This window comes from Mya arenaria, chromosome 6, assembly GCF_026914265.1.
Source record: "Mya arenaria isolate MELC-2E11 chromosome 6, ASM2691426v1".
In the NCBI taxonomy this organism is placed as follows: domain Eukaryota; kingdom Metazoa; phylum Mollusca; class Bivalvia; order Myida; family Myidae; genus Mya; species Mya arenaria.
Window position 1 is genome coordinate 52,302,258 of NC_069127.1, and position 27,139 is coordinate 52,329,396.

Consider the following 27,139-nt stretch of genomic DNA (forward strand, 5'->3'; position numbering starts at 1 on the left):
AAATGTCGGTGAGATAATGTTGTTGCAATTTGCAATGGGGTTCGTTATTTTGTTGATGCCAAGAAAACAATTACTTTGCAAACCTCTGATTGAAACATTAAACAAATGTCTAACTGTTCTTGCAGCACCCATATGCAATTTTAGAGCACTTTCAAACAGCAAATTTTAAAGAAAGGAGAATTTAAGAACAATTGTAAAGATAATTGCGCGGAACCATTTTTGACGTCATGATTTTCTATAATTCATTTGGGATATAAAAGCCTGATTTTTATTGAATTAGTGAATTTGGTTCAGGTTAGTCTATCATTTAACAAATAATACACTAGGGATTTCATCCAAAAGGTTTGCTGGCATTATAACTAAAACATAAACATACATCCCCATTTTATATCGTATGCTCCGTCGTAGCCTTTTATTGTTTAGACAATCATTAAAAATACAAAATAATGTGACTGTAGTTAAACCCTTGTTTTAAATATTCCACAATGATTGGTGACTTTATAGTATTCAAAGATTATTAAGGAAGATGCCACTTAATGCAGCACTCGCTAACCATTTCTTTTTCATTTAGTATTCCATTTGTTCAAGTTGCAACTTACAAGTCTAACGTCACAAGTCACATCTCAGAAGCCACTCGACATAAATAAACAGAACCAAGTCCGCATACATAACTTAAAAGGGCTCTCCCTGACGTCAATAGTGAAAACTCTGAATGGGGATCGAACCAAGGACCGTCTGATTTGCTGTTTTTTATATTAAGTTCGTCATTGTTTTCAAGTTGATTCTGTCTCTGATGATGCTTGCAATGTTATAATTATTATTAAATGTTGGGACAAGGGTGAGTTTTTGCCATTTAAACTAACTTCAACCCAAAGAAGACTCGTGTTCCAATGAACTCGTGTTCCATTGACCATTCCAAGGTATCAATGCCATCATTTACCGGTAAAGCTTTTTAATGCGTTTGTGGTCTTTTTATGGTGTTTGCTCGTTTGAGTCTCGTTCATTTTTGTTTCACTGCTGTGAGAGCGATTAGCTTTTGATGGTTTACCGGAAAGGATGAACGGGGCGCATGCCCTCGGGGGTGGGGGGATATAACAGAAGGTAAAACTATAACCATTTTTATTTTGCAGAATAAATAAACATGCTATATATATATATATGTATGTGTTTAATTAGTATATTATGAAAGTTTCAGTATCAGATTGATTGAGACTGTGCATAAGAGTACGAAGCCGCCTGATATATTACAATAATATAATGCAGATGTCAAGAGCCTCACCAAACATGTCCATGCTAAAATTGAATAGCTAGATTTGTTTTTTTAGGATACAGACTAAATTTTAATCTGAAATTGTTTTAAGAAACAATGTAAGACATCATCTGAAAATACAATATATCATAAAACTGTTGCACAGCTCCTGGTCTCTTAGAAAGACAGACATACAAAATTCATTTCATACTATACAAATAAGTACAATTAAAGAAGTGTTATATAGAAATAAATAACACTTCATTAAATTCATATTTAAAAAGGATTAATTAAGTTTATATTATTACTATGTTGTCACATGTGACTGTTTAGATAATTATAAAATTTGAGTTCGACATAAATCATGTTTACAGAATATAAAAAAAAACAGGACAAGGGTTGCAGAAAAAGGTCTTTTTTATAAATGCGTACAAAATGAAGAATAATCAATGGCTTAACTTAAAGCTCAATAACAGGCATCCGATTCAAATTTTGAAATACATGTCAATACATAAAGAGACAAACACACTCTGGCCACATATCAACTGCTTTGAATCACTGTTAATCTCCATTGAATTTACGCATTCGGTTACGTCGTTTGGATCTGGCTGAAATAAAAAAGAAAGATACAAAAGTTTATATAGGCAATAATATTAGGTAAGAAGATAATGTAATTTTCATTTGTAAAACACCACCGCAACAGTAAATGGAATCTGGTTAATCGACAATTGATCAGAAGAGGCCATAAGTTCATGCATGTGTTGCTTCATTGCACTTCTTTCATTGATTCTAAAGTTCTCACTCCTCCATTCTTCGTAACTACAGAGGAAATGTAAATGCCGTTCCAACAATGGTTGTATTGCATAAAGTAAATCCGCATTGTATTGTATATTGTATTGATAAATTGTCATTTTTGATACACACATTCTTTGTATTTATTTATACGCATCAGCTTATGTTCGATTTTTTAACAGATTTTTTTTATAAAAAATATTGTTTAGTACACATGTATTTGTATTCTATATTTCTTGTTTATGTTCTCATATTTTTCTCAATCCATTTACTATTGTCTTGACCATTTTAACTTATTATTTGAAACATTCTTCTTTTATGACAACGTGCGGACATGGATGTATTGTTTGAATTATATAGATGGTATATTATATTTCATAAAATGCAAAACCTTGAGCCTTGCGGTCTTGAACAACCAGACTCGGATGTTCGTATTGTGGTCGCTGCATTTCCTTACTCTGATATGTTGAAGAAGGCTTTATTCTTGTATTTTCCACGAAAAAAAACAATATAAAAATACATCTTAACAAATGTCAAATGAAAACAACAACACACTCACATGTACTTGCAAACTAAGATATTGGAAAGCAGAGGAAATCGAGCCTTAGACGAAAAATATTAAACATAGATATACGTACTGAAGTACATCTTCATATCATTTATTACCATTTAGTCAAGGTCAAACGTTTTACGGATATTTTTTGGTTTTTAATCTAGCATAACAATTAAGATATTCAAAACTGCATCAACATGTTAGGTATGTAAGATATCAAAGTATAGTTTTGATAAAATAAATGGAAGAGTATATTTAACAAAAAAACTTGTTGCCTTGTAGGTTCTGACAAGATGGTGCTTGTCTTCTGGTTGTCATAGCAACCAGTGCTCTTCATGGATAAAAATAATTTAAAGTTATTCAAAGAAAATGAAGACACATTCTTGTAAAACTTCGCCGGCGAATTCGTTACGGCGGGTGAGGGATAAAAGTAGGTCAAGTAGTTTCTCATGTCCACTTGAAAGCGCTCTCTTAAGCTCATTTATCAATAAACAAAACTTAGAAGGAAATATTTAATTTAACATATTTAAATGAAATCAAAACACACTAAGAAATAGTTATGCACATACCTATTGGAAGTATCAAACAAAATTACAGGTTGGTATATCTACATATGATTAATTTTAAGCTTCGCTCAAGCTGCCTCTTTGTTTAGTAACAGATTGACTCTCTTCAATGTTTAAGCCTTACACATAAAGGCCGAGTGCCATGTAGCTGACCACGCCTACTTGTAAGCGCTCATATTAGCCCTATAGCAATTCAGAAGACTACTTAAGTTCTTAAAAAGAAGCTAGCATCGTACCTGCTTCTTTCATATTACATATATGCTCCGCTTAATTTTTACTTTCATATCCCCAATGCTCGGTTTTTGAAAAAAAAAACAATCACATTATGACATATTTCAAAGGAAACCAAAACACTTCAGTAAAAAATAGTCGTATACCTACGTATGGAAAGTCAGCAGAATTTCAAGCCTAAGCCGAAAAGAGTCAAGCAAAGTTAAAGTTGATTATATCTTCAGATGAGTTCCAATTATTAAGGTTCCGCGTGTGAGGTCCATTTATGTGTTAATGGTGCACTCTTAAAGATACACCGTTTTTACAACTTTTTTTAATCTTCAAACCAATGGTAAAAAATTGCTGACAAAAGATCAGATCGCATATTTTCATATTACCGTTTGCAAAATTAATGTTTCATAGCTAAAACCGTTACTGACGGTTTAAGAAAAATGCATACAAATCAATTTTTGATCTTAAATATAAAAATCTGCGATCCAATTTTTTGTCAGCAGTTTTATATAACTGGTTTCCATGGTTGTTTTGTAAAAATTGGCTCGTTCCAAGAAAAAAATAAAAAAAAGTTTCAAAAAGTTCTGTCTGTGAGAGTGCAGCTTTAAGTCCGGTATCATAAGAATACTGTTAAAAACTGCCTTTAACAAAGGGACAAAGATATATTTATAAATATAAATAATATGTTCATATAAAATTGTGTTTTTGTTTCTCCCCCCTCATCATTTTTATTGAATTGAATAACAGCTATTATCGCGTCATGGGAAATCTGCCTTAATGTCATCGAGAAAGTCATCGGTAAAAACCTGGTTGAAATGACGTCAGTGTTTTATCTGATATCCGGTATTGAAGGTCATGTGTGTTTGTTGTATCGGGTATTAACCAGTGTTAAGAACTCAAGAACCACGCATAAATGCAGAAGAAATTAGACGTACATTATGTATATTAAATAAAACTCAAAACGTTTGGCCTTGTACGTTCTGACAATAAGCTGCTTGTCTCCTGGTTGTCATAGCAACCAATGCTCTTCATGGCTAATCATTATTTAAAGTAATTCAAAGAAAATGAAGACACATTCTTGTAAAACTTCGCCGGCGAATTCGTTACGGCGGGTGAGGGATAAAGGTAGGTCAAGTAGTTTCTCATGTCCACTTGAAAGCGCTCTCTTAAGCTCATTTATCAATAAACAAAACTAAGAAGAAAATATTTAATTTAACATATTTAAATGAAATCAAAACACACTAAGAAATAGTTATGCACATACCTATTGGAAGTATCAAACAAAATTACAAGTTGGTATATCTGCATATGATTTGCGATCATTGAGTAGCGGTTTAACGTTTTAAGGCTCATTTTTATTAAGTCCAGTATCATAAATATAATGTTCAAATTTGCTCCAACGGACGTACAAAAGCACATTTGTTTACAAAGATATTATTTATAAAATAGTACGTTATATTTTATACTGCCTAAACTTCGTTTTTTGTATTAAATTATAGAAATAACTAGTTTTAGGTTTAAATACAAAGACTTAATAAAATTGCATTTTTTAAGTATGCACACCCTATACTGATTGTTTATGTAATCATTTTACTCTGTCCATAATACCCATGTCAAAAATAAGCGCAGAATCACATTATTAAAGATATCTTGTATACCTACGTATGGAAAGCAGGCAGAATTTCAAGACAAAGACGAAATATGACAAACTTACAGTTAAGTATGTATTCATATGAATTCCAATCATTAGACAGACGTAAAACGTTTTACGACCCTACTGTTTTTAGGTCTTTTTCATAAGTATAATATTCAAATCTGCCTTTAACAGACGAACAAAGATATATTTATATACATAAATATTATGTTCATAAAAAATTGTTTTTTTTTTTTATTTCTTCTCATCGTTTATATTGAATTGAATTGGACAATCTGCCTTAACGTCATGGAGTACGTCATCGGTAAAACCTTGGGTGAAATGACGTCAGTGTTTTACCTGATATCCGGTATTGATGTTTATGTGTGTTTGTTGTATCGGGTATTAACCAGGGTAAAGAAACACAAAAACCGAGACTAAATGGAGAAGGAATAAGACGTACATTTTGTATATTTAATTAAACTCAAATATTTTGTCCTTGTACGTTCTGACAAGATGATGCTTGTCTCTGGTTGTCATAACAACCAGTGCTCTTCAAGGCTAAACATTATTTAAAGTAATTCAAAGACGACGAAGACACATTCTTGTAAAACTTCGAATTCGCCGGCGAATTTGTTTACGGCGGATGAGAGAAAAAGTATCTCAAGTAGTTTGTCATGTCTGCTTGAAAGAGCTCACTTAAGCTCATTTGTCATTTTGCAAAACTTAGAAGTAATTGTATAATTCAACATATTTAAATGACATTAAAACACACTAAGAAATTGTTATGCACCTACCTGAGAAGTATCAAACAAAATAGCAGGTTGGTATATATGATTTGCGATCACTGAATAGCGGTTAAACGTTTTACGGCTCATTTTTGTAAAGTCCAGTATTATGATTATAATGTTCAAATCTGATCCAACGGAAGTACAAATGCACATTTGTTTACAACGATACCATTTATAAATAGAAGGTCATAGTTTATGCTTTCAGAATTTCGTTGTCTTGTATTGAATGTATAGATGAAAGCTTAAGTTTAAGGTTAAAATATATAGTCTTTATAAAAAATATATGTATAAAGTATATGCATCTTATACTGTTCGGTTGTGTAATCATTTTACTCTGCCCATAATACCCGTGCCAAAAATAAGAGCAGCTGCGATACAGCTATACTTTTCTCCAAGAATTTGCGGCTTTTCTTCAAAGCTGCGCTATTTGTATACGAAGGTGCAATTAATCCAGTTAAAGTTTCGCTAAAGCTGCGTTCTTTAAAGCTTAGCTCAAGCTGTCTCTTTTTAAGTAAGCTCTCTGAAAGAAAAGGCAATATAAATTGCATCATAACATATTTTAAAAGTAACTTAAACACCAGTAAAGAAATAGTGGTATACTAACGTATGGAATTTCAGCAGAATTGCAAGCCTAAGCCGAAAAGTTTCAAGCAAAGTTACAGTTGAGTAGGTCTTCATATGAGTTCCAATCATTTAGTAGAGGTAACATGTTTTGAGGTCCATTTATGTGTAAAGTCTGGTATCATAACTATGAATGTTCAAAACTTCCTTTAATAGACGAACAAAGATATATTTATATACATAAATATTATATTTATATAAAAATGTAAATATATGTTTTCATGTCATCGAGTACGTCATCGATAAAACACTGGGTGAAATGACGTCAGTGTTTTACCTGTTATCAGGTATTGAAGTTCATGTGTGTTTGTTGTATCGGGTATTAACCAGGGTAAAGAAACACAAAACCCGAGACTAAATGGAGGAGGAATTAGATGTATATTAAATAAAACTCAAAACTTTTGGCCTTGTACGTAAAATATATAGACTTTATAAAAATATATCTATCAAGTATATGCACCCTATACTGTTCGGTTGTATAACCATTTTACTCTGCCCATAATACCCGTGCCAAAAATAAGAGCAGCTTTTGCTTAGCTGTTACTTTTTTTAAAAAGCTTAGCAAAAACTGCGCTTCTAAAAACAGCTGCGATAAAACTATTTTTCTTTAAGAAGCTTCGGCTTTTTTTCAAAGCTGCGCTATTTGTATACGAAGGTCCAATTAATCCAGTTAAAGTTTCGCTAAAGCTGCGTTCTTTTAAGCTTAGCTCAATCTGTCTCTTTTTAAGTAACAGATTGTCTCTCTTTAAGGTTTTGGCCCTACAAATAAAGGCCGAGAACCATATAGCTGACCACGCGTACTTGTAAGCGCTCATATCAGCTCTACAGCAATATCGAAGACTACTGAAGTTCTTAAAAAGATGCTAGCATCGTACCTGCGTGTGGCATAATACATATCTCCTCCATTTGCTTTTGACATGATTCATATCCCCGATGCTTGCTCTCTGAAAGAAAAGGCAATATAAATTGCATCATAACATATTTTGAAAGTAACTTAAACGACAGTAAAGAAATAGTGGTATACTAACGTATGGAATTTCAGCAGAATTGCAAGCCAAAGTCGAAAAGTTTCAAGCAAAGTCACAGTTGAGTAGGTCTTCATATGAGTTCCAATCATTTAGTAGAGGTAACATGTTTCGAGGTCCATTTATGTGTAAAGTCTGGTATCATAACCATGAATGTTCAAATCTTCCTTTAACAGACGAACAAAGATATATTTATATACATAAATATTATGTTCATATAAAAATGTGTTTTTTTGTTACTTCCCCTTCATCGTTTTGATTGAATTGAATAACAGCTATTATCGCATCATGTAAATATATGTTTTCATGTCAACTAGTACGTCATCGATAAAACACTGGGTGAAATGACGTCAGTGTTTTACCTGTTATCAGGTATTGAAGTTCATGTATGTTTGTTGTATCGGGTATTAACCAGGGTAAAGAAACACAAAACCCGAGACTAAATGGAGGAGGAATTAGAGGTATATTAAATAAAACTCAAAACTTTTGGCCTTGTACGTAAAATATATAGACTTTATAAAAATATATGTATCAAGTATATGCACCCTATACTGTTCGGTTGTATAATCATTTTACTCTGCCCATAATACCCGTGCCAAAAATAAGAGCAGCTTTTGCTTAGCTGTTACTTTTTTAAAAAAGCTTAGCAAAAACTGCGCTTCTAAAAACAGCTGCGATAAAGCTATTTTTCTCTAAGAAGCTTCGGCTTTTCTTCAAAGCTGCGCTCTTTGTATACGGAGGTGCAATTAATCCAGTTAAAGTTTCGCTAAAGCTGCGTTCTTTTAAGCTTAGCTCAAGCTGTCTCTTTTTAAGTAACAGAACGTCTCTCTTTAAGGTTTTGGCCCTACAAATAAAGGCCGAGAACCATATAGCTGACCACGCGTACTTGTAAGCGCTCATATCAGCTCTACAGCAATTTCGAAGACTACTGAAGTTCTTAAAAAGATGCTAGCATCGTACCTGCTTGTGGCATAACACATATCTCCTCCATTTGCTTTTGATATGATTCATATCCCCGATGCTTGCTCTCTGAAAGAAAAGGCAATATAAATTGCATCATAACATATTTTAAAAGTAACTTAAACACCAGTAAAGAAATAGTGGTATACTAACGTATGGAATTTCAGCAGAATTGCAAGCCTAAGCCGAAAAGTTTCAAGCAAAGTCACAGTTGAGTAGGTCTTCATATGAGTTCCAATCATTTAGTTGAGGTAACATGTTTCGAGGTCCATTTATGTGTAAAGTCCGGTATCATAGGTATGAATGTTCAAAACTTCCTTTAACAGACGAACAAAGATATATTTATATACATAAATATTATGTTCATATAAAAATGTGTTTTTTGTTACTTCCCCTTCATCATTTTGATTGAATTGAATAACACCTATTATCGCATCATGTAAATATATGTTTTCATGTCATCGAGTACGTCATCGATAAAACACTGGGTGAAATGACGTCAGTGTTTTACCTGTTATCAGGTATTGAAGTTCATGTGTGTTTGTTGTATCGGGTATTAACCAGGGTAAAGAAACACAAAACCCGAGACTAAATGGAGGAGGAATTAGAGGTATATTAAATAAAACTCAAAACTTTTGGCCTTGTACGTAAAATATATAGACTTTATAAAAAATATATCTATCAAGTATATGCACCCTATACTGTTCGGTTGTATAACCATTTTACTCTGCCCATAATACCCGTGCCAAAAATAAGAGCAGCTTTTGCTTAGCTGTTACTTTTTTTAAAAAGCTTAGCAAAAACTGCGCTTCTAAAAACAGCTGCGATAAAACTATTTTTCTTTAAGAAGCTGCGGCTTTTTTTCAAAGCTGCGCTATTTGTATACGAAGGTCCAATTAATCCAGTTAAAGTTTCGCTAAAGCTGCGTTCTTTTAAGCTTAGCTCAATCTGTCTCTTTTTAAGTAACAGATTGTCTCTCTTTAAGGTTTTGGCCCTACAAATAAAGGCCGAGAACCATATAGCTGACCACGCGTACTTGTAAGCGCTCATATCAGCTCTACAGCAATTTTGAAGACTACTGAAGTTCTTAAAAAGATGCTAGCATCGTACCTGCTTGTGGCATAATACATATCTCCTCAATTTGCTTTTGACATGATTCATATCCCCGATGCTTGCTCTCTGAAAGAAAAGGCAATATAAATTGCATCATAACATAATTTGAAAGTAACTTAAACGACAGTAAAGAAATAGTGGTATACTAACGTATGGAATTTCAGCAGAATTGCAAGCCAAAGTCGAAAAGTTTCAAGCAAAGTCACAGTTGAGTAGGTCTTCATATGAGTTCCAATCATTTAGTAGAGGTAACATGTTTCGAGGTCCATTTATGTGTAAAGTCCGGTATCATAACCATGAATGTTCAAATCTTCCTTTAACAGACGAACAAAGATATATTTATATACATAAATATTATGTTCATATAAAAATGTGTTTTTTTGTTACTTCCCCTTCATCGTTTTGATTGAATTGAATAACAGCTATTATCGCATCATGTAAATATATGTTTTCATGTCATCGAGTACGTCATCGATAAAACACTGGGTGAAATGACGTCAGTGTTTTACCTGTTATCAGGTATTGAAGTTCATGTGTGTTTGTTGTATCGGGTATTAACCAGGGTAAAGAAACACAAAACCCGAGACTAAATGGAGGAGGAATTAGAGGTATATTAAATAAAACTCAAAACTTTTGGCCTTGTACGTAAAATATATAGACTTTATAAAAATATATCTATCAAGTATATGCACCCTATACTGTTCGGTTGTGTAATCATTTTACTCTGCCCATAATACCCGTGCCAAAAATAAGAGCAGCTTTTGCTTAGCTGTTACTTTTTTAAACAATCTAAGCAAAAACTGCGATTTTTAAAACAGTTGTGATAAAGCTATTTTTCTCTAAGAAGCTGCGGCTTTTCTTCAAAGCTACGCTATTTGTATACGAAGGTGCAATTAATCCAGTTAAAGTTTCGCTAAAGCTGCGTTCTTTAAAGCTTAGCTCAAGCTGTCTCTTTTTAAGTAACAGATTGTCTCTCGTTAAGGTTTTGGCCCTACAAATAAAGGCCGAGAACCATATAGCTGACCACGCGTACTTGTAAGCGCACATATCAGCTCTACAGCTATTTCGAAGACTACTGAAGTTCTTAAAAAGAAGCTAGCATCGTACCTGCTTGTGGCATAACACATATTTCCTCCATTTGCTTTTGACATGATTCATATCCCCGATGCTTGCTCTCTGAAAGAAAAGGCAATATAAATTGCATCATAACATATTTTAAAAGTAACTTAAACACCAGTAAAGAAATAGTGGTATACTAACATATTGAATTTCAGCAGAATTGCAAGCCTAAGCCGAAACGTTTCAAGCAAAGTTACAGTTGAGTAGGTCTTCATATGTGTTCCAATCATTTAGTAGAGGTAACATGTTTCGTGGTCCATTTATGTGTAAAGTCTGGTATCATAACTATGAATGTTCAAAACTTCCTTTAACAGACGAACAAAGATATATTTATATACATAAATATTATGTTCATATAAAAATGTATTTTTTTTTTACTTCCCCTTCATCGTTTTAATTGAATTGAATAACAGCTATTATCGCATCATGTAAATATATGTTTTAATGTCATCGAGTACGTCATCGATAAAACACTGGGTGAAATGACGTCAGTGTTTTACCTGTTATCAGGTATTGAAGTTCATGTGTGTTTGTTGTATCGGGTATTAACCAGGGTAAAGAAACACAAAACCCGAGACTAAATGGAGGAGGAATTAGAGGTATATTAAATAAAACTCAAAACTTTTGGCCTTGTACGTAAAATATATAGACTTTATAAAAATATATCTATCAAGTATATGCACCCTATACTGTTCGGTTGTGTAATCATTTTACTCTGCCCATAATACCCGTGCCAAAAATAAGAGCAGCTTTTGCTTAGCTGTTACTTTTTTAAACAATCTAAGCAAAAACTGCGATTTTTAAAACAGTTGTGATAAAGCTATTTTTCTCTAAGAAGCTGCGGCTTTTCTTCAAAGCTACGCTATTTGTATACGAAGGTGCAATTAATCCAGTTAAAGTTTCGCTAAAGCTGCGTTCTTTAAAGCTTAGCTCAAGCTGTCTCTTTTTAAGTAACAGATTGTCTCTCGTTAAGGTTTTGGCCCTACAAATAAAGGCCGAGAACCATATAGCTGACCACGCGTACTTGTAAGCGCACATATCAGCTCTACAGCTATTTCGAAGACTACTGAAGTTCTTAAAAAGAAGCTAGCATCGTACCTGCTTGTGGCATAACACATATTTCCTCCATTTGCTTTTGACATGATTCATATCCCCGATGCTTGCTCTCTGAAAGAAAAGGCAATATAAATTGCATCATAACATATTTTAAAAGTAACTTAAACACCAGTAAAGAAATAGTGGTATACTAACATATTGAATTTCAGCAGAATTGCAAGCCTAAGCCGAAACGTTTCAAGCAAAGTTACAGTTGAGTAGGTCTTCATATGTGTTCCAATCATTTAGTAGAGGTAACATGTTTCGTGGTCCATTTATGTGTAAAGTCTGGTATCATAACTATGAATGTTCAAAACTTCCTTTAACAGACGAACAAAGATATATTTATATACATAAATATTATGTTCATATAAAAATGTATTTTTTTTTTACTTCCCCTTCATCGTTTTAATTGAATTGAATAACAGCTATTATCGCATCATGTAAATATATGTTTTAATGTCATCGAGTACGTCATCGATAAAACACTGGGTGAAATGACGTCAGTGTTTTACCTGATATCCGGTATTGAAGTTCATGTGTGTTTGTTGTATCGGGTATTAACCAGGGTAAAGAAAATACAAAACCCGAAACTAAATGGAGGAGGAAGTAGAGGTATATTAAATAAAACTCAAAACTTTTGGCCTTGTACGTAAAATATATAGACTTTATAAAAATATATCTATCAAGTATATGCACCCTATACTGTTCGGTTGTATAATCATTTTACTCTGCCCATAATACGCGTGCCAAAAATAAGAGCAGCTTTTGCTTAGCTGTTACTTTTTTAAAAAAGCTTAGCAAAAACTGCGCTTCTAAAAACAGCTGCGATAAAGCTATTTTTCTCTAAGAAGCTGCGGCTTTTCTTCAAAGCTGCGCTATTTGTATACGAAGGTCCAATTAATCCAGTTAAAGTTTCGCTAAAGCTGCGTTCTTTAAAGCTTAGCTCAAGCTGTCTCTTTTTAAGTAACAGATTGTCTCTCTTTAAGGTTTTGGCCCTACAAATAAAGGCCGAGAACGATACAGCTGACCACGCGTACATGTAAGCGCTCATATCAGCTCTACAGCAATTTCGAAGACTACTGAAGTTCTTAAAAAGATGCTAGCATCGTACCTGCTTGTAGCATAACACATATCTCCTCCATTTGCTTTTGATATGATTCATATCCCCGATGCTTGCTCTCTGAAAGAAAAGGCAATATAAATTGCATCATAACATATTTTGAAAGTAACTTAAACGACAGTAAAGAAATAGTGGTATACTAACGTATGGAATTTCAGCAGAATTGCAAGCCAAAGTCGAAAAGTTTCAAGCAAAGTCACAGTTGAGTAGGTCTTCATATGAGTTCCAATCATTTAGTAGAGGTAACATGTTTCGAGGTCCATTTATGTGTAAAGTCCGGTATCATAACCATGAATGTTCAAATCTTCCTTTAACAGACGAACAAAGATATATTTATATACATAAATATTATGTTCTTATCAAAATGTGTTTTGTGTTACTTCCCCTTCATCGTTTTGATTGAATTGAATAACAGCTATTATCGCATCATGTAAATATATGTCTTCATGTCATCGAGTACGTCATCGATAAAACACTGGGTGAAATGACGTCAGTGTTTTACCTGATATCCGGTATTGAAGTTCATGTGTGTTTGTTGTATCGGGTATTAACCAGGGTAAAGAAACACAAAACTCGAGACTAAATGGAGGAGGAATTAGAGGTATATTAAATAAAACTCCAAACTTTTGGCCTTGTACGTAAAATATATAGACTTTATAAAAATATATGTATCAAGTATATGCACCCTATACTGTTCGGTTGTATAATCATTTTACTCTGCCCATAATACCCGTGACAAAAAATAAGAGCAGCTTTTGCTTAGCTGTTACTTTTTTAAAAAAGTTTAGCAAAAACTGCGCTTCTAAAAACAGCTGCGATAAAACTTGCAATAAATCCAGTTAAAGTTTCGCTAAAGCTGCGTTCTTTAAAGCTTAGCTCAAGCTGTCTCTTTTTAAGTAACAGATTGTCTCTCTTTAAGGTTTTGGCCCTACAAATAAAGGCCGAGAACGATACAGCTGACCACGCGTACATGTAAGCGCTCATATCAGCTCTACAGCAATTTCGAAGACTACTGAAGTTCTTAAAAAGATGCTAGCATCGTACCTGCTTGTGGCATAACACATATCTCCTCCATTTGCTTTTGATATGATTCATATCCCCGATGCTTGCTCTCTGAAAGAAAAGGCAATATAAATTGCATCATAACATATTTTAAAAGTAACTTAAACACCAGTAAAGAAATAGTGGTATACTAACGTATGGAATTTCAGCAGAATTGCAAGCCAAAGCCGAAAAGTTTCAAGCAAAGTCACAGTTGAGTAGGTCTTCATATGAGTTCCAATCATTTAGTTGAGGTAACATGTTTCGAGGTCCATTTATGTGTAAAGTCCGGTATCATAACTATGAATGTTCAAAACTTCCTTTAACAGACGAACAAAGATATATTTATATACATAAATATTATGTTCTTATCAAAATGTGTTTTTTGTTACTTCCCCTTCATCGTTTTGATTGAATTGAATAACAGCTATTTTCGCATCATGTAAATATATGTTTTAATGTCATCGAGTACGTCATCGATAAAACACCGGGTGAAATGACGTCAGTGTTTTATCTGATATCCGGTATTCAAGTTCATGTGTGTTTGTTGTATCGGGTATTAACCAGGGTAAAGAAACACTAAACTCGAGACTAAATGGAGGAGGAATTAGAGGTATATTAAATAAAACTCAAAACTTTTGGCCTTGTACGTAAAATATATAGACTTTATAAAAATATATCTATCAAGTATATGCACCCTATACTGTTCGGTTGTATAATCATTTTACTCTGCCCATAATACCCGTGCCAAAAATAAGAGCAGCTTTTGCTTAGCTGTTACTTTTTTAAAAAAGCTTAGCAAAAACTGCGCTTCTAAAATCAGCTGCGATAAAGCTATTTTTCTCTAAGAAGCTTCGGCTTTTCTTCAAAGCTGCGCTCTTTGTATACGGAGGTTCAATTAATCCAGTTAAAGTTTCGCTAAAGCGGCGTTCTTTTAAGCTTAGCCTAAGCTGTCTCTTTTTAAGTAACAGATTCTCTCTCTTTAAGGTTTTGGCCCTACAAATGAAGGCCGAGAACCATATAGCTGACCACGCGTACTTGTAAGCGCTCATATCAGCTCTACAGCAATTTTGAAGACTACTGAAGTTCTTAAAAAGATGCTAACATCGTACCTGCTTGTGGCATAACACATATCTCCTCCATTTGCTTTTGACATGGTTCATATCCCCGATGCTTGCTCTCTGAAAGAAAAGACACAAAATTGCATCATAACATATTTTAAAAGTAACTTAAACACCAGTAAAGAAATAGTGGTATACTAACGTATGGAATTTCAGCAGAATTGCAAGCCTAAGCCGAAACGTTTCAAGCAAAGTCACAGTTGAGTAGGTCTTCATATGAGTTCCAATCATTTAGTAGAGGTAACATGTTTCGAGGTCCATTTATGTGTAAAGTCCGGTATCATAACCATGAATGTTCAAAACTTCCTTTAACAGACGAACAAAGATATATTTATATACATAAATATTATGTTCTTATCAAAATGTGTTTTTTGTTACTTCCCCTTCATCGTTTTGATTGAATTGAATAACAGCTATTTTCGCATCATGTAAATATATGTTTTAATGTCATCGAGTACGTCATCGATAAAACACTGGGTGAAATGACGTCAGTGTTTTATCTGATATCCGGTATTCAAGTTCATGTGTGTTTGTTGTATCGGGTATTAACCAGGGTAAAGAAACACTAAACTCGAGACTAAATGGAGGAGGAATTAGAGGTATATTAAATAAAACTCAAAACTTTTGGCCTTGTACGTAAAATATATAGACTTTATAAAAATATATCTATCAAGTATATGCACCCTATACTGTTCGGTTGTATAATCATTTTACTCTGCCCATAATACCCGTGACAAAAATAAGAGCAGCTTTTGCTTAGCTGTTACTTTTTTTAAAAAATCTTAGCAAAAACTGCGCTTCTAAAATCAGCTGCGATAAAGCTATTTTTCTCTAAGAAGCTGCGGCTTTTCTTCAAAGCTGCGCTATCTGTATACGAAGGTTCAATTAATCCAGTTAAAGTTTCGCTAAAGCTGCGTTCTTTTAAGCTTAGCTCAAGCTGTCTCTTTTTAAGTAACAGATTCTCTCTCTTTAAGGTTTTGGCCCTACAAATAAAGGCCGAGAACCATATAGCTGACCACGCGTACTTGTAAGCGCTCATATCAGCTCTAAAGCAATTTCGAAGACTACTGAAGTTCTTAAAAAGATGCTAGCATCGTACCTGCTTGTGACATGACACATATCTCCTCCATTTGCTTTTGACATGATTCATATCCCCGATGCTTGCTCTCTTAAAGAAAAGGCAATATAAATTGCATCATAACATATTTCAAAAATAACGAAAACACTTCTGTAAATAAATAGTCGTATACCTATGTATGGAAAGTCAGCAGAATTTCAAGCTTAATTTTAAAGCAAAGTTACAGTTGAGTAGGTCTCCATATGAGTTCCAATCATTTAGTAGAGGTAACATGTTTCAAGGTCCATTTATGTGTAAAGTCCTTTATCATAACTATGTAATATTCAAAACTGCCTTTAACAGACAAACAAAGATATATTTATATACATAAATATTATGTTCATATAAAAAGTAATCATTTTACTCTGTCCATAATACCCGTGCCAAAAATAAACGCAGCTATCGCTTACCTGCAACTTATTTTAAGAAGCTTAACAAAAGCTTTGTTTTTTTTTTAAAAAAGCTGCGATAAAGCTACGTTTTTTCTCTAGAAGGCTGTGGCTTTTCTTCAAAGCTGCGCTATTTGTATATGAAGGTGCGTTATTTTTGTCTAATTAAAGTTCGAGTAAAGCTGCGTTCTTTTAAGGTTCGCTAAATCTGCTTCTTTTTTGCATCTTTTTTATTAAATAACAGATTGCCTTTCTTTAAAGTTTGAACCCTACAAATAAAAACCGAATGCCATATAGCTGACCATGCCTACTTGTATTTCTTGCGGTCATATCAGCTCTTCATCTATATACAAAATTACAAAAGTTCTTAAACAGAAGCTAGCATGTTACCTTCGTTTTGTGTCTTACAAATCTCCTTATCATTTTGACGTTTATTAATCCAATGCTCGTTCTCTGAAAGAAAAGCAATATAAATTGCATCATAACATATTTCAAAAGAAACCAAAACACTTCAGTACGATAATAATCATACACCTACGTATGGAAAGAAAGATAAATTTCAAGCCTAAGCCGAAAAGCGACAAACAAAGTTACAGTTGAGTATGTCTTCGTATGGTTTTTTAAATCATTAAGCAGAGGTAACACGTTTTAAGTTCCGGTATCATTAGTTTAATGTTTAAAACATAAATATTAAATACAGTAGGTATATAAGTTGATAAAGGCACTGTTTAATAAAAAAGAATGGTATATTATACTTCATATAACTCTGTTTTTGGCCTTTCGGTTTCTTAAAAGATGATGTCTTAAGCCACCAATGGTCTTCATGGCAAAAATTTATTGAAAGTAATCCAAAAACGACCAAACGCATTCTTGTAGATTTGGTTGAAAATTGCCCATCGTTTTTAATCACGACGAATGAGGGATAAAGGTCGGTCACTGTATAGTTTGTTATGCCTATTTAAAAGCGCTCAAATCAGCCCATATATCAATTTAAAGGACTCAAAATGCGAATAATTAATTTCGTTTTTTTATCATATATTATTATAGAATATAATTTAGAATAGAAGGTCCTTAACCTTACCTTTTTGCATCGCCTCAGGCTCATTCTGTTCTTGGGGATACCGTCCCAAATCGGTCTTGTCTGAGATAACATGAATATTTATCACATCATAACTATTCCAAATGAAACTAAAACACACTTAGAAATGTTTGTCAACCTACCTATGGGAAATTTGAGGTACAAAGGTAAAGGTGTGTTTATGTTCACAAGATTTACAATCATTAAGTAGAAGTAAAACATTTTACGCTCTGTTTGTGTTAGTCTGTTAATTATTAGCAATGGACGTGCACACAAATATGCCACCTACCTTCTTCGTGTACCGTACCAAGACCCGTTTTTGATGACAACATTCGTTCCATGGCTGGGTCCTTTCGCAGCGTGTAGCGATGAAAAGTCATCTCTTTGTTTATGTCATCCAGCCCGGACTGCAGAATTTCGATATGTTTCTGAGCTCTCTTGACTTCAATAAACAACTGGGTATTGTTTCTCTCCTGTTCTGCGAGTTTGCATTTCATTTCGTCAACCTTGGCTTTAAGGTCATCACATCTTGGTTTAATGGAGTGAATACGTGTTTCATCGATACTTTTCATTTCCTCAATGAACTTAAGAAGGGCATTTTCTCTGTCATCGAAGTATGTGTTTATCTTGTCCCGATATTCTCGTAAATTTGAAACTTCATCTTCAGCCAGCTCTTTTATTAAATTCAATTTGGTTTCAACCTCTTCAGCACAGTGCTGTAGAGCTTTAGACAATTCGGAAATTGCTTTGCTGATGTCTGCATACTCTTTGTGATCTTTAAAGCCCCTTGATATTTCAGAGATGATGTCAACATGACATGTTCTATGTTCTTTGGCTAGGCAATGTCCGCAGTTGAGTGACTGGTGGGTTGGACAGAAGTATTTGATTAACTCTTCAGGATGGATGTTGCAAGCCTCGGTGCTTTGTGGTGCATCTGACTCTCCCTGCATAGCTGTCGGCATAGAACTCTTATCCAAGAGTGCATGAAACTTCGACATTTTCTGTTTCTTGTGAACATTTGTGCAAACAGAGCACATGAACTCCCTGCAGACAGTACAGTAGGCCTCGGCTGGCAGGGTTTCCCCTTCCTGGGAGCAGGGCTGGCAGAACGTCGTGTCCAGGACAGAGGCATCTGTCTGGATTTTTTTACCGGATACCTCCATTGTACGTCAAACTATAGTAGAACTGCACTCGTTTTATTTACTACGAGAGCAAATCTATCTTTGGATACACCACAAATGGATCATGAATTTTAAAACAGGTTTGATAAAACTATCGGTTTATCAATGCATGATATAGAATAGTTATTATTCGATATACAAATACGTACATATACACGTATAACAAATCAAATTTAAACACAGCGTGATTAATTCGAACATGTTTACTGTAAGAAATTAGGTTTGCATAACATTCGACATTATTTTCCACCTGAGTTTATAAAGAATGAGTACGACTTATATTACAATAGATTTCTAATTATAGAAATGAAATTCATATCTTTATTAAACTTAAAACTGGGCAATACAGCCGAATATTTGCTACGAATTGTAATATGAGAATAGTTCATACCTTTTTTTATTAAATCATGAATTCCATTTCTGCATTGCGAGTTTTGAAAGAGAAAGTTGCTTACCTGTCCTATAATTTAATCAATACAGGTACACTTATACTCACACTGGCTCAACTCCGTCACAACGTAGAATTGTTGGTTTATAAAATGATACGATAACATTGATTCGTTAAACAGGTATTGAAGAAGTAGTAATGGTTTAGGAAATAAATAAGTGACACTTTTACGCTTTTTATGATGATGTGTATATCACTATGATTGCCACAAGGAGGAAACAGTCAATTAACATACATAAAGTCACAAAGAATGACTTTCAGAACACAATTTATTTACAAAGATAATAATTCGCTTATAATGCAAGTGCTTGGTTCCGAACTAATAATGTGAGTAAATGTGACATGGAATTTCAAATGCTTTTTCTTATAAGTTATGCCAATATTTACTACCTTTCTATAATCAAAACTCCTAAAAATAACACAACTTGTAACACGGAAGGTTTCGAGACAAACACATTTCAAGAGAAAGAGTCAAGTTCTGTACGACGCCCCCCCCTCCCCCCACACACATATAATTTCTCACATTTCTCGCGCACTTTATTGTTTAAATCTTATGACATCTTTAAACGTTTCTGGACAAAATATGGAACTGCATGCCTAGTTTCTTTGTCCTCTTTCAAAATGTTTCATATAGTTTCGGTTGCTCAAGAAACATACTACACAAACATTTCTGCCACCTTACTGTCTAATTGATAGCAGCCCAAATGCTGGTACAATGGCATTAAAATACTCGGGATCCTTCAGGTAACAGTAGTCGAAACAACACACACTCGCAACACTACAAAGTCGCCCCACACATGGGTTATATACATAGGCGTTAGTCTAGGTTAGGTGTGTTCAAGGTGTACGAAAATTGCTTGAAATAAGATGTGTGATATATTTGCTTGTATGCTGTTATCATTTCTAACACATGTAGCTACATAATAGGTTTATCATCTCATGCATGACATACTACCCCCGACACAGTACACTATTCGAACGGACCCGATCAAGCATCGAATATCCTTGAACTTGATAGAAACCTTTGTACACATAGAAATATGTCCTTGTTTTGTTCAAAAATAGGCGATCGTCACAAAAAAGTGAATTATAAATGGTTGGTGCACAAGGACGGTCATTAAAACATCGCTTTCTCTTGGTGGAGTATAAAGGTCTTATCATGAGGAAATGGGAATCATTTTCAATTGCGATGCATGTACATAAAGGAGAGTCAATGATACTTTTCTGTGAAGATTATGGTTAAGCGAGCTACACCCAAGTCTTAGACGACAATGCATGATTTGGTTGCGGCGCGAACCGACATTGTAAAGTGGAGACGGTTTTGTCGAGTGTGTTTAAAATTTGTTTTTAAAACATTGGACTGTTGCCGATTGCCTTGTTCCTATTGGAATGGAGTTTTAATCTCGGACTGTCACAGGAAGAAATGCTGATGCATATGACTGGACGGACACGCTGGTAGGGTAACGTGTTCAGAAGTTCTAAGTAGATATCTGACCTGAGACTGGGTGGGAATCAACGACGATAAATATTTGGTTGGCATGCCTTTGCTCATCTTATAACAAAGAACAAGCCTATGTTTTTTCTTCTAATTGTAAGGGTGTTCCACTTCAAATCAGCAATAAGACCCTGTATGTTACACAGTTTAGTGGCACCGGTAACTATCTTCGCTGGTTCCGTTTGAATTACCTCGAGTTCACTCTGTAAGTTAGCTGTTGTTTTCGAGAACGTCCCCATACTCCAAAAGTGGTCTTATGAAGCTAATATTCAATTTTCAAGGTACGCACGAGAAAGTATAAATTTAAGGGAACGCATGATACCCAATCTCCCAGTAAATTTACATTTTTCTGAACGTTCCAAGGCGGTACCTAACAATTCTTGATACTTGATAAACATACCTAGTTTATATATATATATATATATATATGTATGCACTGTGCTGTTTGTGGAGTTTTGTGCTGTTCTTCCATGTTTCTTGTTTGTGATTTTATGTTCTATGTCTTTGTCGTTTACCCAGTGTCATTAAACCGGGTTTATGTTTAAACTTTTTGCTACTGAGCTTGTTTCTGTAGCTTTTCGCATAAATATTGTCGAGAACGGAAGTGATATGATCGTTCCTTTAAGCATCATCAGAAAGGCCGACACCAAGATGTTTGTGAGAATGAAAACTTTTAATTAGAATATTGTGCATAAACAAAGGGGGAGGAATCCCTCTTTCACGTTTCCTAGAGAAAACAATTGATTCTGTTTTGGAAGGATTGAAAGTGAAAAGCCATTTAGTTGACCAAGTAGTCTCTGAAGATCAGCATCGATTACAGCAGCTGAAGCTTCTGGTGTCTCGACCACAATGTACAGGCTAGTATCATCTGCATATCTCTACTGTCTTCCCTGTCTCGCGTAGAATTGCCAATTAGTGTCGTTAGCATTCAATTGGCCATTTCAAGAGACTAACATATCATTACCTGTGTGTAGAGTGTTTAAAAAAGTAAATGTCGCCAGCCATTATTTCTTATTTTGTTTTATATTTCAGTTCATATATGAATTGTTGTAGCTTTGAATTGCAATTTATTTGTGAAAAACTTGATGTAGCGGCTTCAATAAAAACAGAAACATATTTAATTTCACCGCACTTCGTTTTTGTTTTCTTCAATCACAATATGTCGCCAAATCATGTCTAATTTACGAGTCCAAATGAAAATGTCATACCAAACGTAGTACATGTACAGGTCCGATGTCAATTTTGTGTTTTTTGAAAAGTTCAAACTTGGAACAAATGAAAACACACATGTTTTCTAAACCAACGTTGATAACAAACTTATAATAGGCAACGTTTTTCAGATTTTGGAAAATGATAAAATGCTTTCTATTCTACGAGAATTTCATGTTTTAAATGACAACATTTGCATACACCGGCACCTTATATCAATGCCAGCTGTAAAATGTCGCCTGCATATACTTGATTACGGAAATGGTAAGTGAAATCCATATGTTTCGAAAATATAGTCTTGGTAATAATTTGAAAGTTGTTGTTCTCTTGAAAATATAACTTACGGGACATAATTTACGAGACAGACCCCTTCGAAAACTCATTATTTCCATTTTAATTTACATCCTTTTCGTTATTTAGACCACATTTCATCTTTTAGTAAGCAACCGGAGGACAATTTCACGTGATCAGTCGCCATATTGTTGATGAAATGTACAAGTTCGGGGAAGTTTAAATAGGGTAAGTTCCGTTCTTGCATATTATAATTATCTTGTGACGATAAACTTGTATTCTGATGTTTGTTTGTTGACTGACATGCTGTAGATAAATATATACCAAGATCAGAATGCAAAATGAAACATTCTTATCTGTAATTTCATACCGAACGTTGGACTCGTAGATTAGAACAAATGTCACGTAGATTAGAAGTGTATACCCTCATGGATTCAATCGACAGTTGCTTTAAGAAAATACATTTCCTTTTCATTACGGTTGCCATACAGACAATAAACTGGTATTTGCATGCTATAATGCTGTTATATTCCCGGTCAAATTCTGAAATTCATTAAATAATAATTTTAAAATTAAAGATTCATTTTCATGTACACACTCTCAAAGCTTGTGTATAGTTTGTCATGGTGAATTGCAGTTAGTAAGATAGAATTTAGACACGAAGTTAGACTATTCTTAAAGTTTAATATATTTTAAATATTGAAATATCAATACAAATTAATATAGGTGAAAACTCGTAATGATATAGCTGGTTACATCATTGTCCCGTAAATTAGAATAATTTTAGAGTAAATTAGAAACAAACAATAAGCATCTAATGTACAAATATAATACCTCAGTATATTACTACCAACATTATTTAATACAGCAAGCATACGTTTGATTATATTCTATCTTACAATACAAAATAATGGCAAGAATATGTGGTTTTTTGCATTATTATTATATTGGTTAAAGGTAAAATAGTACTCCTCTCTCAATTTCATGATCGCTAAGTCAAAGGCAGAACGCATGAAAGAGTACAGTGCATAGAAAAAAGAGCAGTTAGGTGACAAATGGCTGAAAATGGAGAGGGAAAGGGTCAAAATCTACTATAAACCTACAGAGCTTCTAGCAGATGAACAAGCGGAAAATAGACGTGAAAGGAATAGAAAGAATGCCAAAAAGTTCTATTACAAACACAAGAAAAATCGTGATGGGAACTGCGAGATGCCCACTGTTAGCGAAGCGCCAACCAGTAAAAATAGTCCAAATATTGGAAATCGCGCCATGACTAATGAAGAAGATGATAACGGTGTAAGAAGTACAATAAGTGAAGATGTATTGACAGTAAAAATGCCGTTTTACAAACAGATGCCTGGACCAAGTAACCGAGGAACTAAAAAGAAAAGGCAGTCACGCGCATTGAAAAGAACATACAAACGAATAGAAACGCTAGAAGACCAAAATGAAACATTAAAGAGGAAACTGAAAACACCCCAGAAAAGAATTGAACGCTTTGAACAGTCCAAAGGCAAGAAGGCGACAACTCCTAGAAGTAAAACAGATTCACTATTGAAATGTTGTGGAATACACCCAGAACAGGCCACAGAAGTAAGATTGAAATTGATCTATGCTGAATGTTTAACACAAGAACAATACCATTGCTGAAACCCCAAATGAAATTAGAAAGTTAAAGTCAATCATTATTGGCAAGGTAGTCAAGAAATATAGACTTCGAAAATATCTTCAAGACATGACTGCCCTCGGTCGAAGAAAATTGATCAACAACAAAAGAACCAACACAAAGATTATGCGGTCAAGAGCAGAGAAAGTAAAACGTGATGTATATGCATTCCTAATGAGAGGCGATAATTCCCGTGTAATGCCAGGCAAAGGAGATACTGTTACTGTTGGCAGAGAGAAGAAAACAAAGAGGATATTGAACGATTATATGCAAAATCTTCATCTGAAATTCATAGCAGAAAACGAATATAGAATATCAAAGGCATCATTCTGCAGACACAGGCCTAAAGAACTGACTTTAGTGAATTGAATTTCGCGTCTAGAAGCATATGTCTGTGTGTGAAACACCAGAATATAAGTTTCAAGCTACGGTCTCTAAAGAATATGAGTGTTACATCGTGTACGAGTCCAGACATCTTTGTAGATATGTACAAAAGTCAACCTGAAGAGCTGGATAAACTGTTATCTGCAATTTCGCAAGAGAGGGTGAAATACCAGCAATGGAAGAGGGTGAAAATGCAGTCCGGAAAAGAAAGAATGCGAATTGTTGATATAGAAATGGCATGTCAAGAGTTTGTTGACACAATGAAGAAAGAGTTTACAGAGTTTGTGGAACATGTAAATAGGGTTAAGGAACAGTATTGTTCAGTGAAGACGATGAAATAAAAGGAACATGTAAATAAGGTTAAGGAACAGTATTGTTCAGTGAAGACGATGAAATAAAACCGTCCAAGAAACCATGCACTTATACAAATGGACTTCAGCGAAAATTACACTTGCCAGTCAGTTGAAGAGATACAATCGGCATATTGGAACTCTTCAATGGTTACCCTTCATCCCACACTGATCTATTACAACGGAGACAACAACACACTTTGTCACAAAAGCATGGTATTTGTGTCTGAAGTGCTTAGCCAATGCTTCTATGGTTTCCGCCATAATACAGAAAACAATACAATCAGTTAAACACCTAGTACCAGGACTGGAATTTGTGCATTTTTGGACTGATTCGCCTTCATCACAATAAAGAAATAGGTCAATTTTCGATTTGGTGTACAACTTTGAACGTACCCACGGGTGCAAGGGAAGCTGGCATTACTTTGAGAGTGGACATGGGAAAAGTGCGTATGATGGTGTCGGTGGGACTGCGAAAAGGAATGCGGATATGGCTGTAAAGCAGTCGAAAGCAGTGATACAAGATGCGAATGATTTTTATGCTTGGGCCAAATGTAGTCAGAGTGAGATTGAGTACCTGATGGTAACACAGGAAGAATATGATGTAAGCTCAAAAGAAATTGAAAGGCGAAAGAAAAAAATAAAGCCCGTGAAAGGTATAATGTCAGTACACGCAGTTGCCTCAGAAGGAAAAAAAATCACTTGTTGATGAGAACAACAAGCTGTGTCTGTCAAGATTGTTTTGGAGAAGATGGGTTTAATGCTGAATCCAATAGTAAATGGGACAAAGTTACTTTGAATTTTAACTGTGTAAGGAAATATAGAGATGACACACCTGATTTGCCAGCACCACAAGATGCTGAGATACGTAGTGGTGATGATGAGGATAAAGTTGAAATCAGTGTGACCGACTTTGCTGTTGCAGAATATGAAGGCACATGTTATATTGGACAGGTGCTTGAAATTGATAATGAAGATGATTCGGTACATATTAACTTTATGACAAGCAGTGGTAAAGCTGTACAGATATTTAAATGGCCGACAAAGTCTGATAAAATTTGGGTTGACAGAGATCAAATATATAAAAGAATTGAGGATCCAAAGGCGACTGGAAAAGGTGGACGAATCTTTGTGGTACCAGATGAAGTTATTCTGTTTATGGAACAACAAAACAGTGTTTGTTTGAGTCGTTATGTCCTAATTTACGGGATATTGCTGTTTAAGATTTGTTGCATATTTGTATCATCAGAAATATATTCAGGGAGTTGTATTTTGTAATACGAACTGTTTTCTCGGTTCAAGTTATATGTGAAAACATACGTGTAGTAGTGTATAATCTACGGGACATTTTATCATAATTTACGGGACAAGTATTTGTCGAAACTTTATGAATTTACTTAATTTCCGATGTTAAAACACTTTGGTAAGTTGTTAATATGCATATTAAGCGAGTGTATGAGGATTGTTGTTTTTGATTTCTTAATTTGTGTTTTCTTTAATGCTAATGTTAAATAGCAAATACTTCAAATGCATTTATTCCTGATGTGTTATTTTGTTTTTTGAATGTAATATTTTCTCAGAAAATGTGTAATTAGATTTTCAAAATTAATTAATTCATATGCTTTGATACAAGGACAAGTGTGAATCATCAAATAAGGCTAAGCAGGTACGTAAGTAGATTGCATATTTCGTCTGCAATAGTGACACCATTCATCTAATTATTGTCGTATTTTGCATGTAGTGGTGCGCATTCAGTTCGCTATAACCAGCCTTCTGGTGATGTTACAGCATATCTGCTTTGGAGTTAAGTAAGATACACATTGTATTAAATGATGTTGACTAAGACAAAATAATTCGTTTAAGATGAAAAATCATCATTTCTAAACCCAATTTGGCAATTCTACGTGAGACGAACGTTAGCTTGGATATCATCAACCATGTCGTTTATATAGATGAGAAAAAGAAAAGGTCCGGGAATAGAGCCTTGAGGCACTACCGCAAGCACATCAGACCAAGATGAGGAAGAATTCGAGATAACGACTCATTGTTTCCTACCGGAAAGATATGATGTAAAACGGCAACAAGTAATTTACGACTTTGAGTTCAAGCCATTCTAGCTCCAAGACCATTTATGCTAAGGTCTTGTCGCATCAAAGCATGGATTCCTTGTCGAACATATATAGCTACACCGCCACCAATTCGACACGATCGTTAGGAAATAGTAGGGAGAAATTAGGAATCATTAAATCGTAGTCAGAAACTCGATCTGATAACCATGTTTCCGTGAAAATGAATATATCATATGGTTCGGCTTCTACCTCAAGAATGTCAATTTTAGGTCATAAATACTTTGAATATTCAAGTGCATAATGCTTAACCCTTTACTAAGACTGTGAGCATATGATTCAGAAGAGTGTTTGCAGATACATTATGTTCAGATGGGCTTGGGTTTAATTGAATACCGCCTGAAATGAGAACTAACATTACTAACAAAAACCCAGACGAAT

The 27,139-nt window shown here is 34.4% G+C and overlaps 1 protein-coding gene across 29 annotated transcripts; it reads right to left on the reverse strand.

Moving 5' to 3' along the window:
- Positions 1-1,102: 1,102 nt before the first annotated feature.
- Positions 1,103-19,300, reverse strand: LOC128236685 (tripartite motif-containing protein 45-like). 29 transcript variants are annotated; one of them, XR_008261404.1, is made up of 14 exons: positions 19,181-19,285; positions 17,898-18,782; positions 17,612-17,671; positions 16,921-16,983; positions 16,124-16,192; positions 15,016-15,084; positions 13,907-13,975; positions 12,854-12,922; positions 11,743-11,811; positions 9,523-9,591; positions 8,413-8,481; positions 7,303-7,371; positions 2,433-2,524; positions 1,842-1,857 (listed from the first exon to the last, which is right to left on the reverse strand). XR_008261404.1 is itself a non-coding variant. In XM_052951726.1 (13 exons), exons 2-13 carry the CDS (start codon positions 18,769-18,771, stop codon positions 1,811-1,813), a joined length of 1,596 nt encoding a protein of 531 aa, XP_052807686.1. In that variant the 5' UTR covers positions 18,772-18,782; positions 19,245-19,300; the 3' UTR covers positions 1,103-1,810. The 29 variants fall into 29 exon arrangements, 28 of the variants coding, with proteins under 28 accessions (XP_052807686.1, XP_052807685.1, XP_052807691.1 ...); XM_052951726.1 differs by lacking the exon at positions 2,433-2,524 and having other exon boundaries at positions 1,103-1,857; positions 19,245-19,300; XM_052951725.1 differs by lacking the exon at positions 2,433-2,524 and having other exon boundaries at positions 1,103-1,857.
- Positions 19,301-27,139: the final 7,839 nt, after the last annotated feature.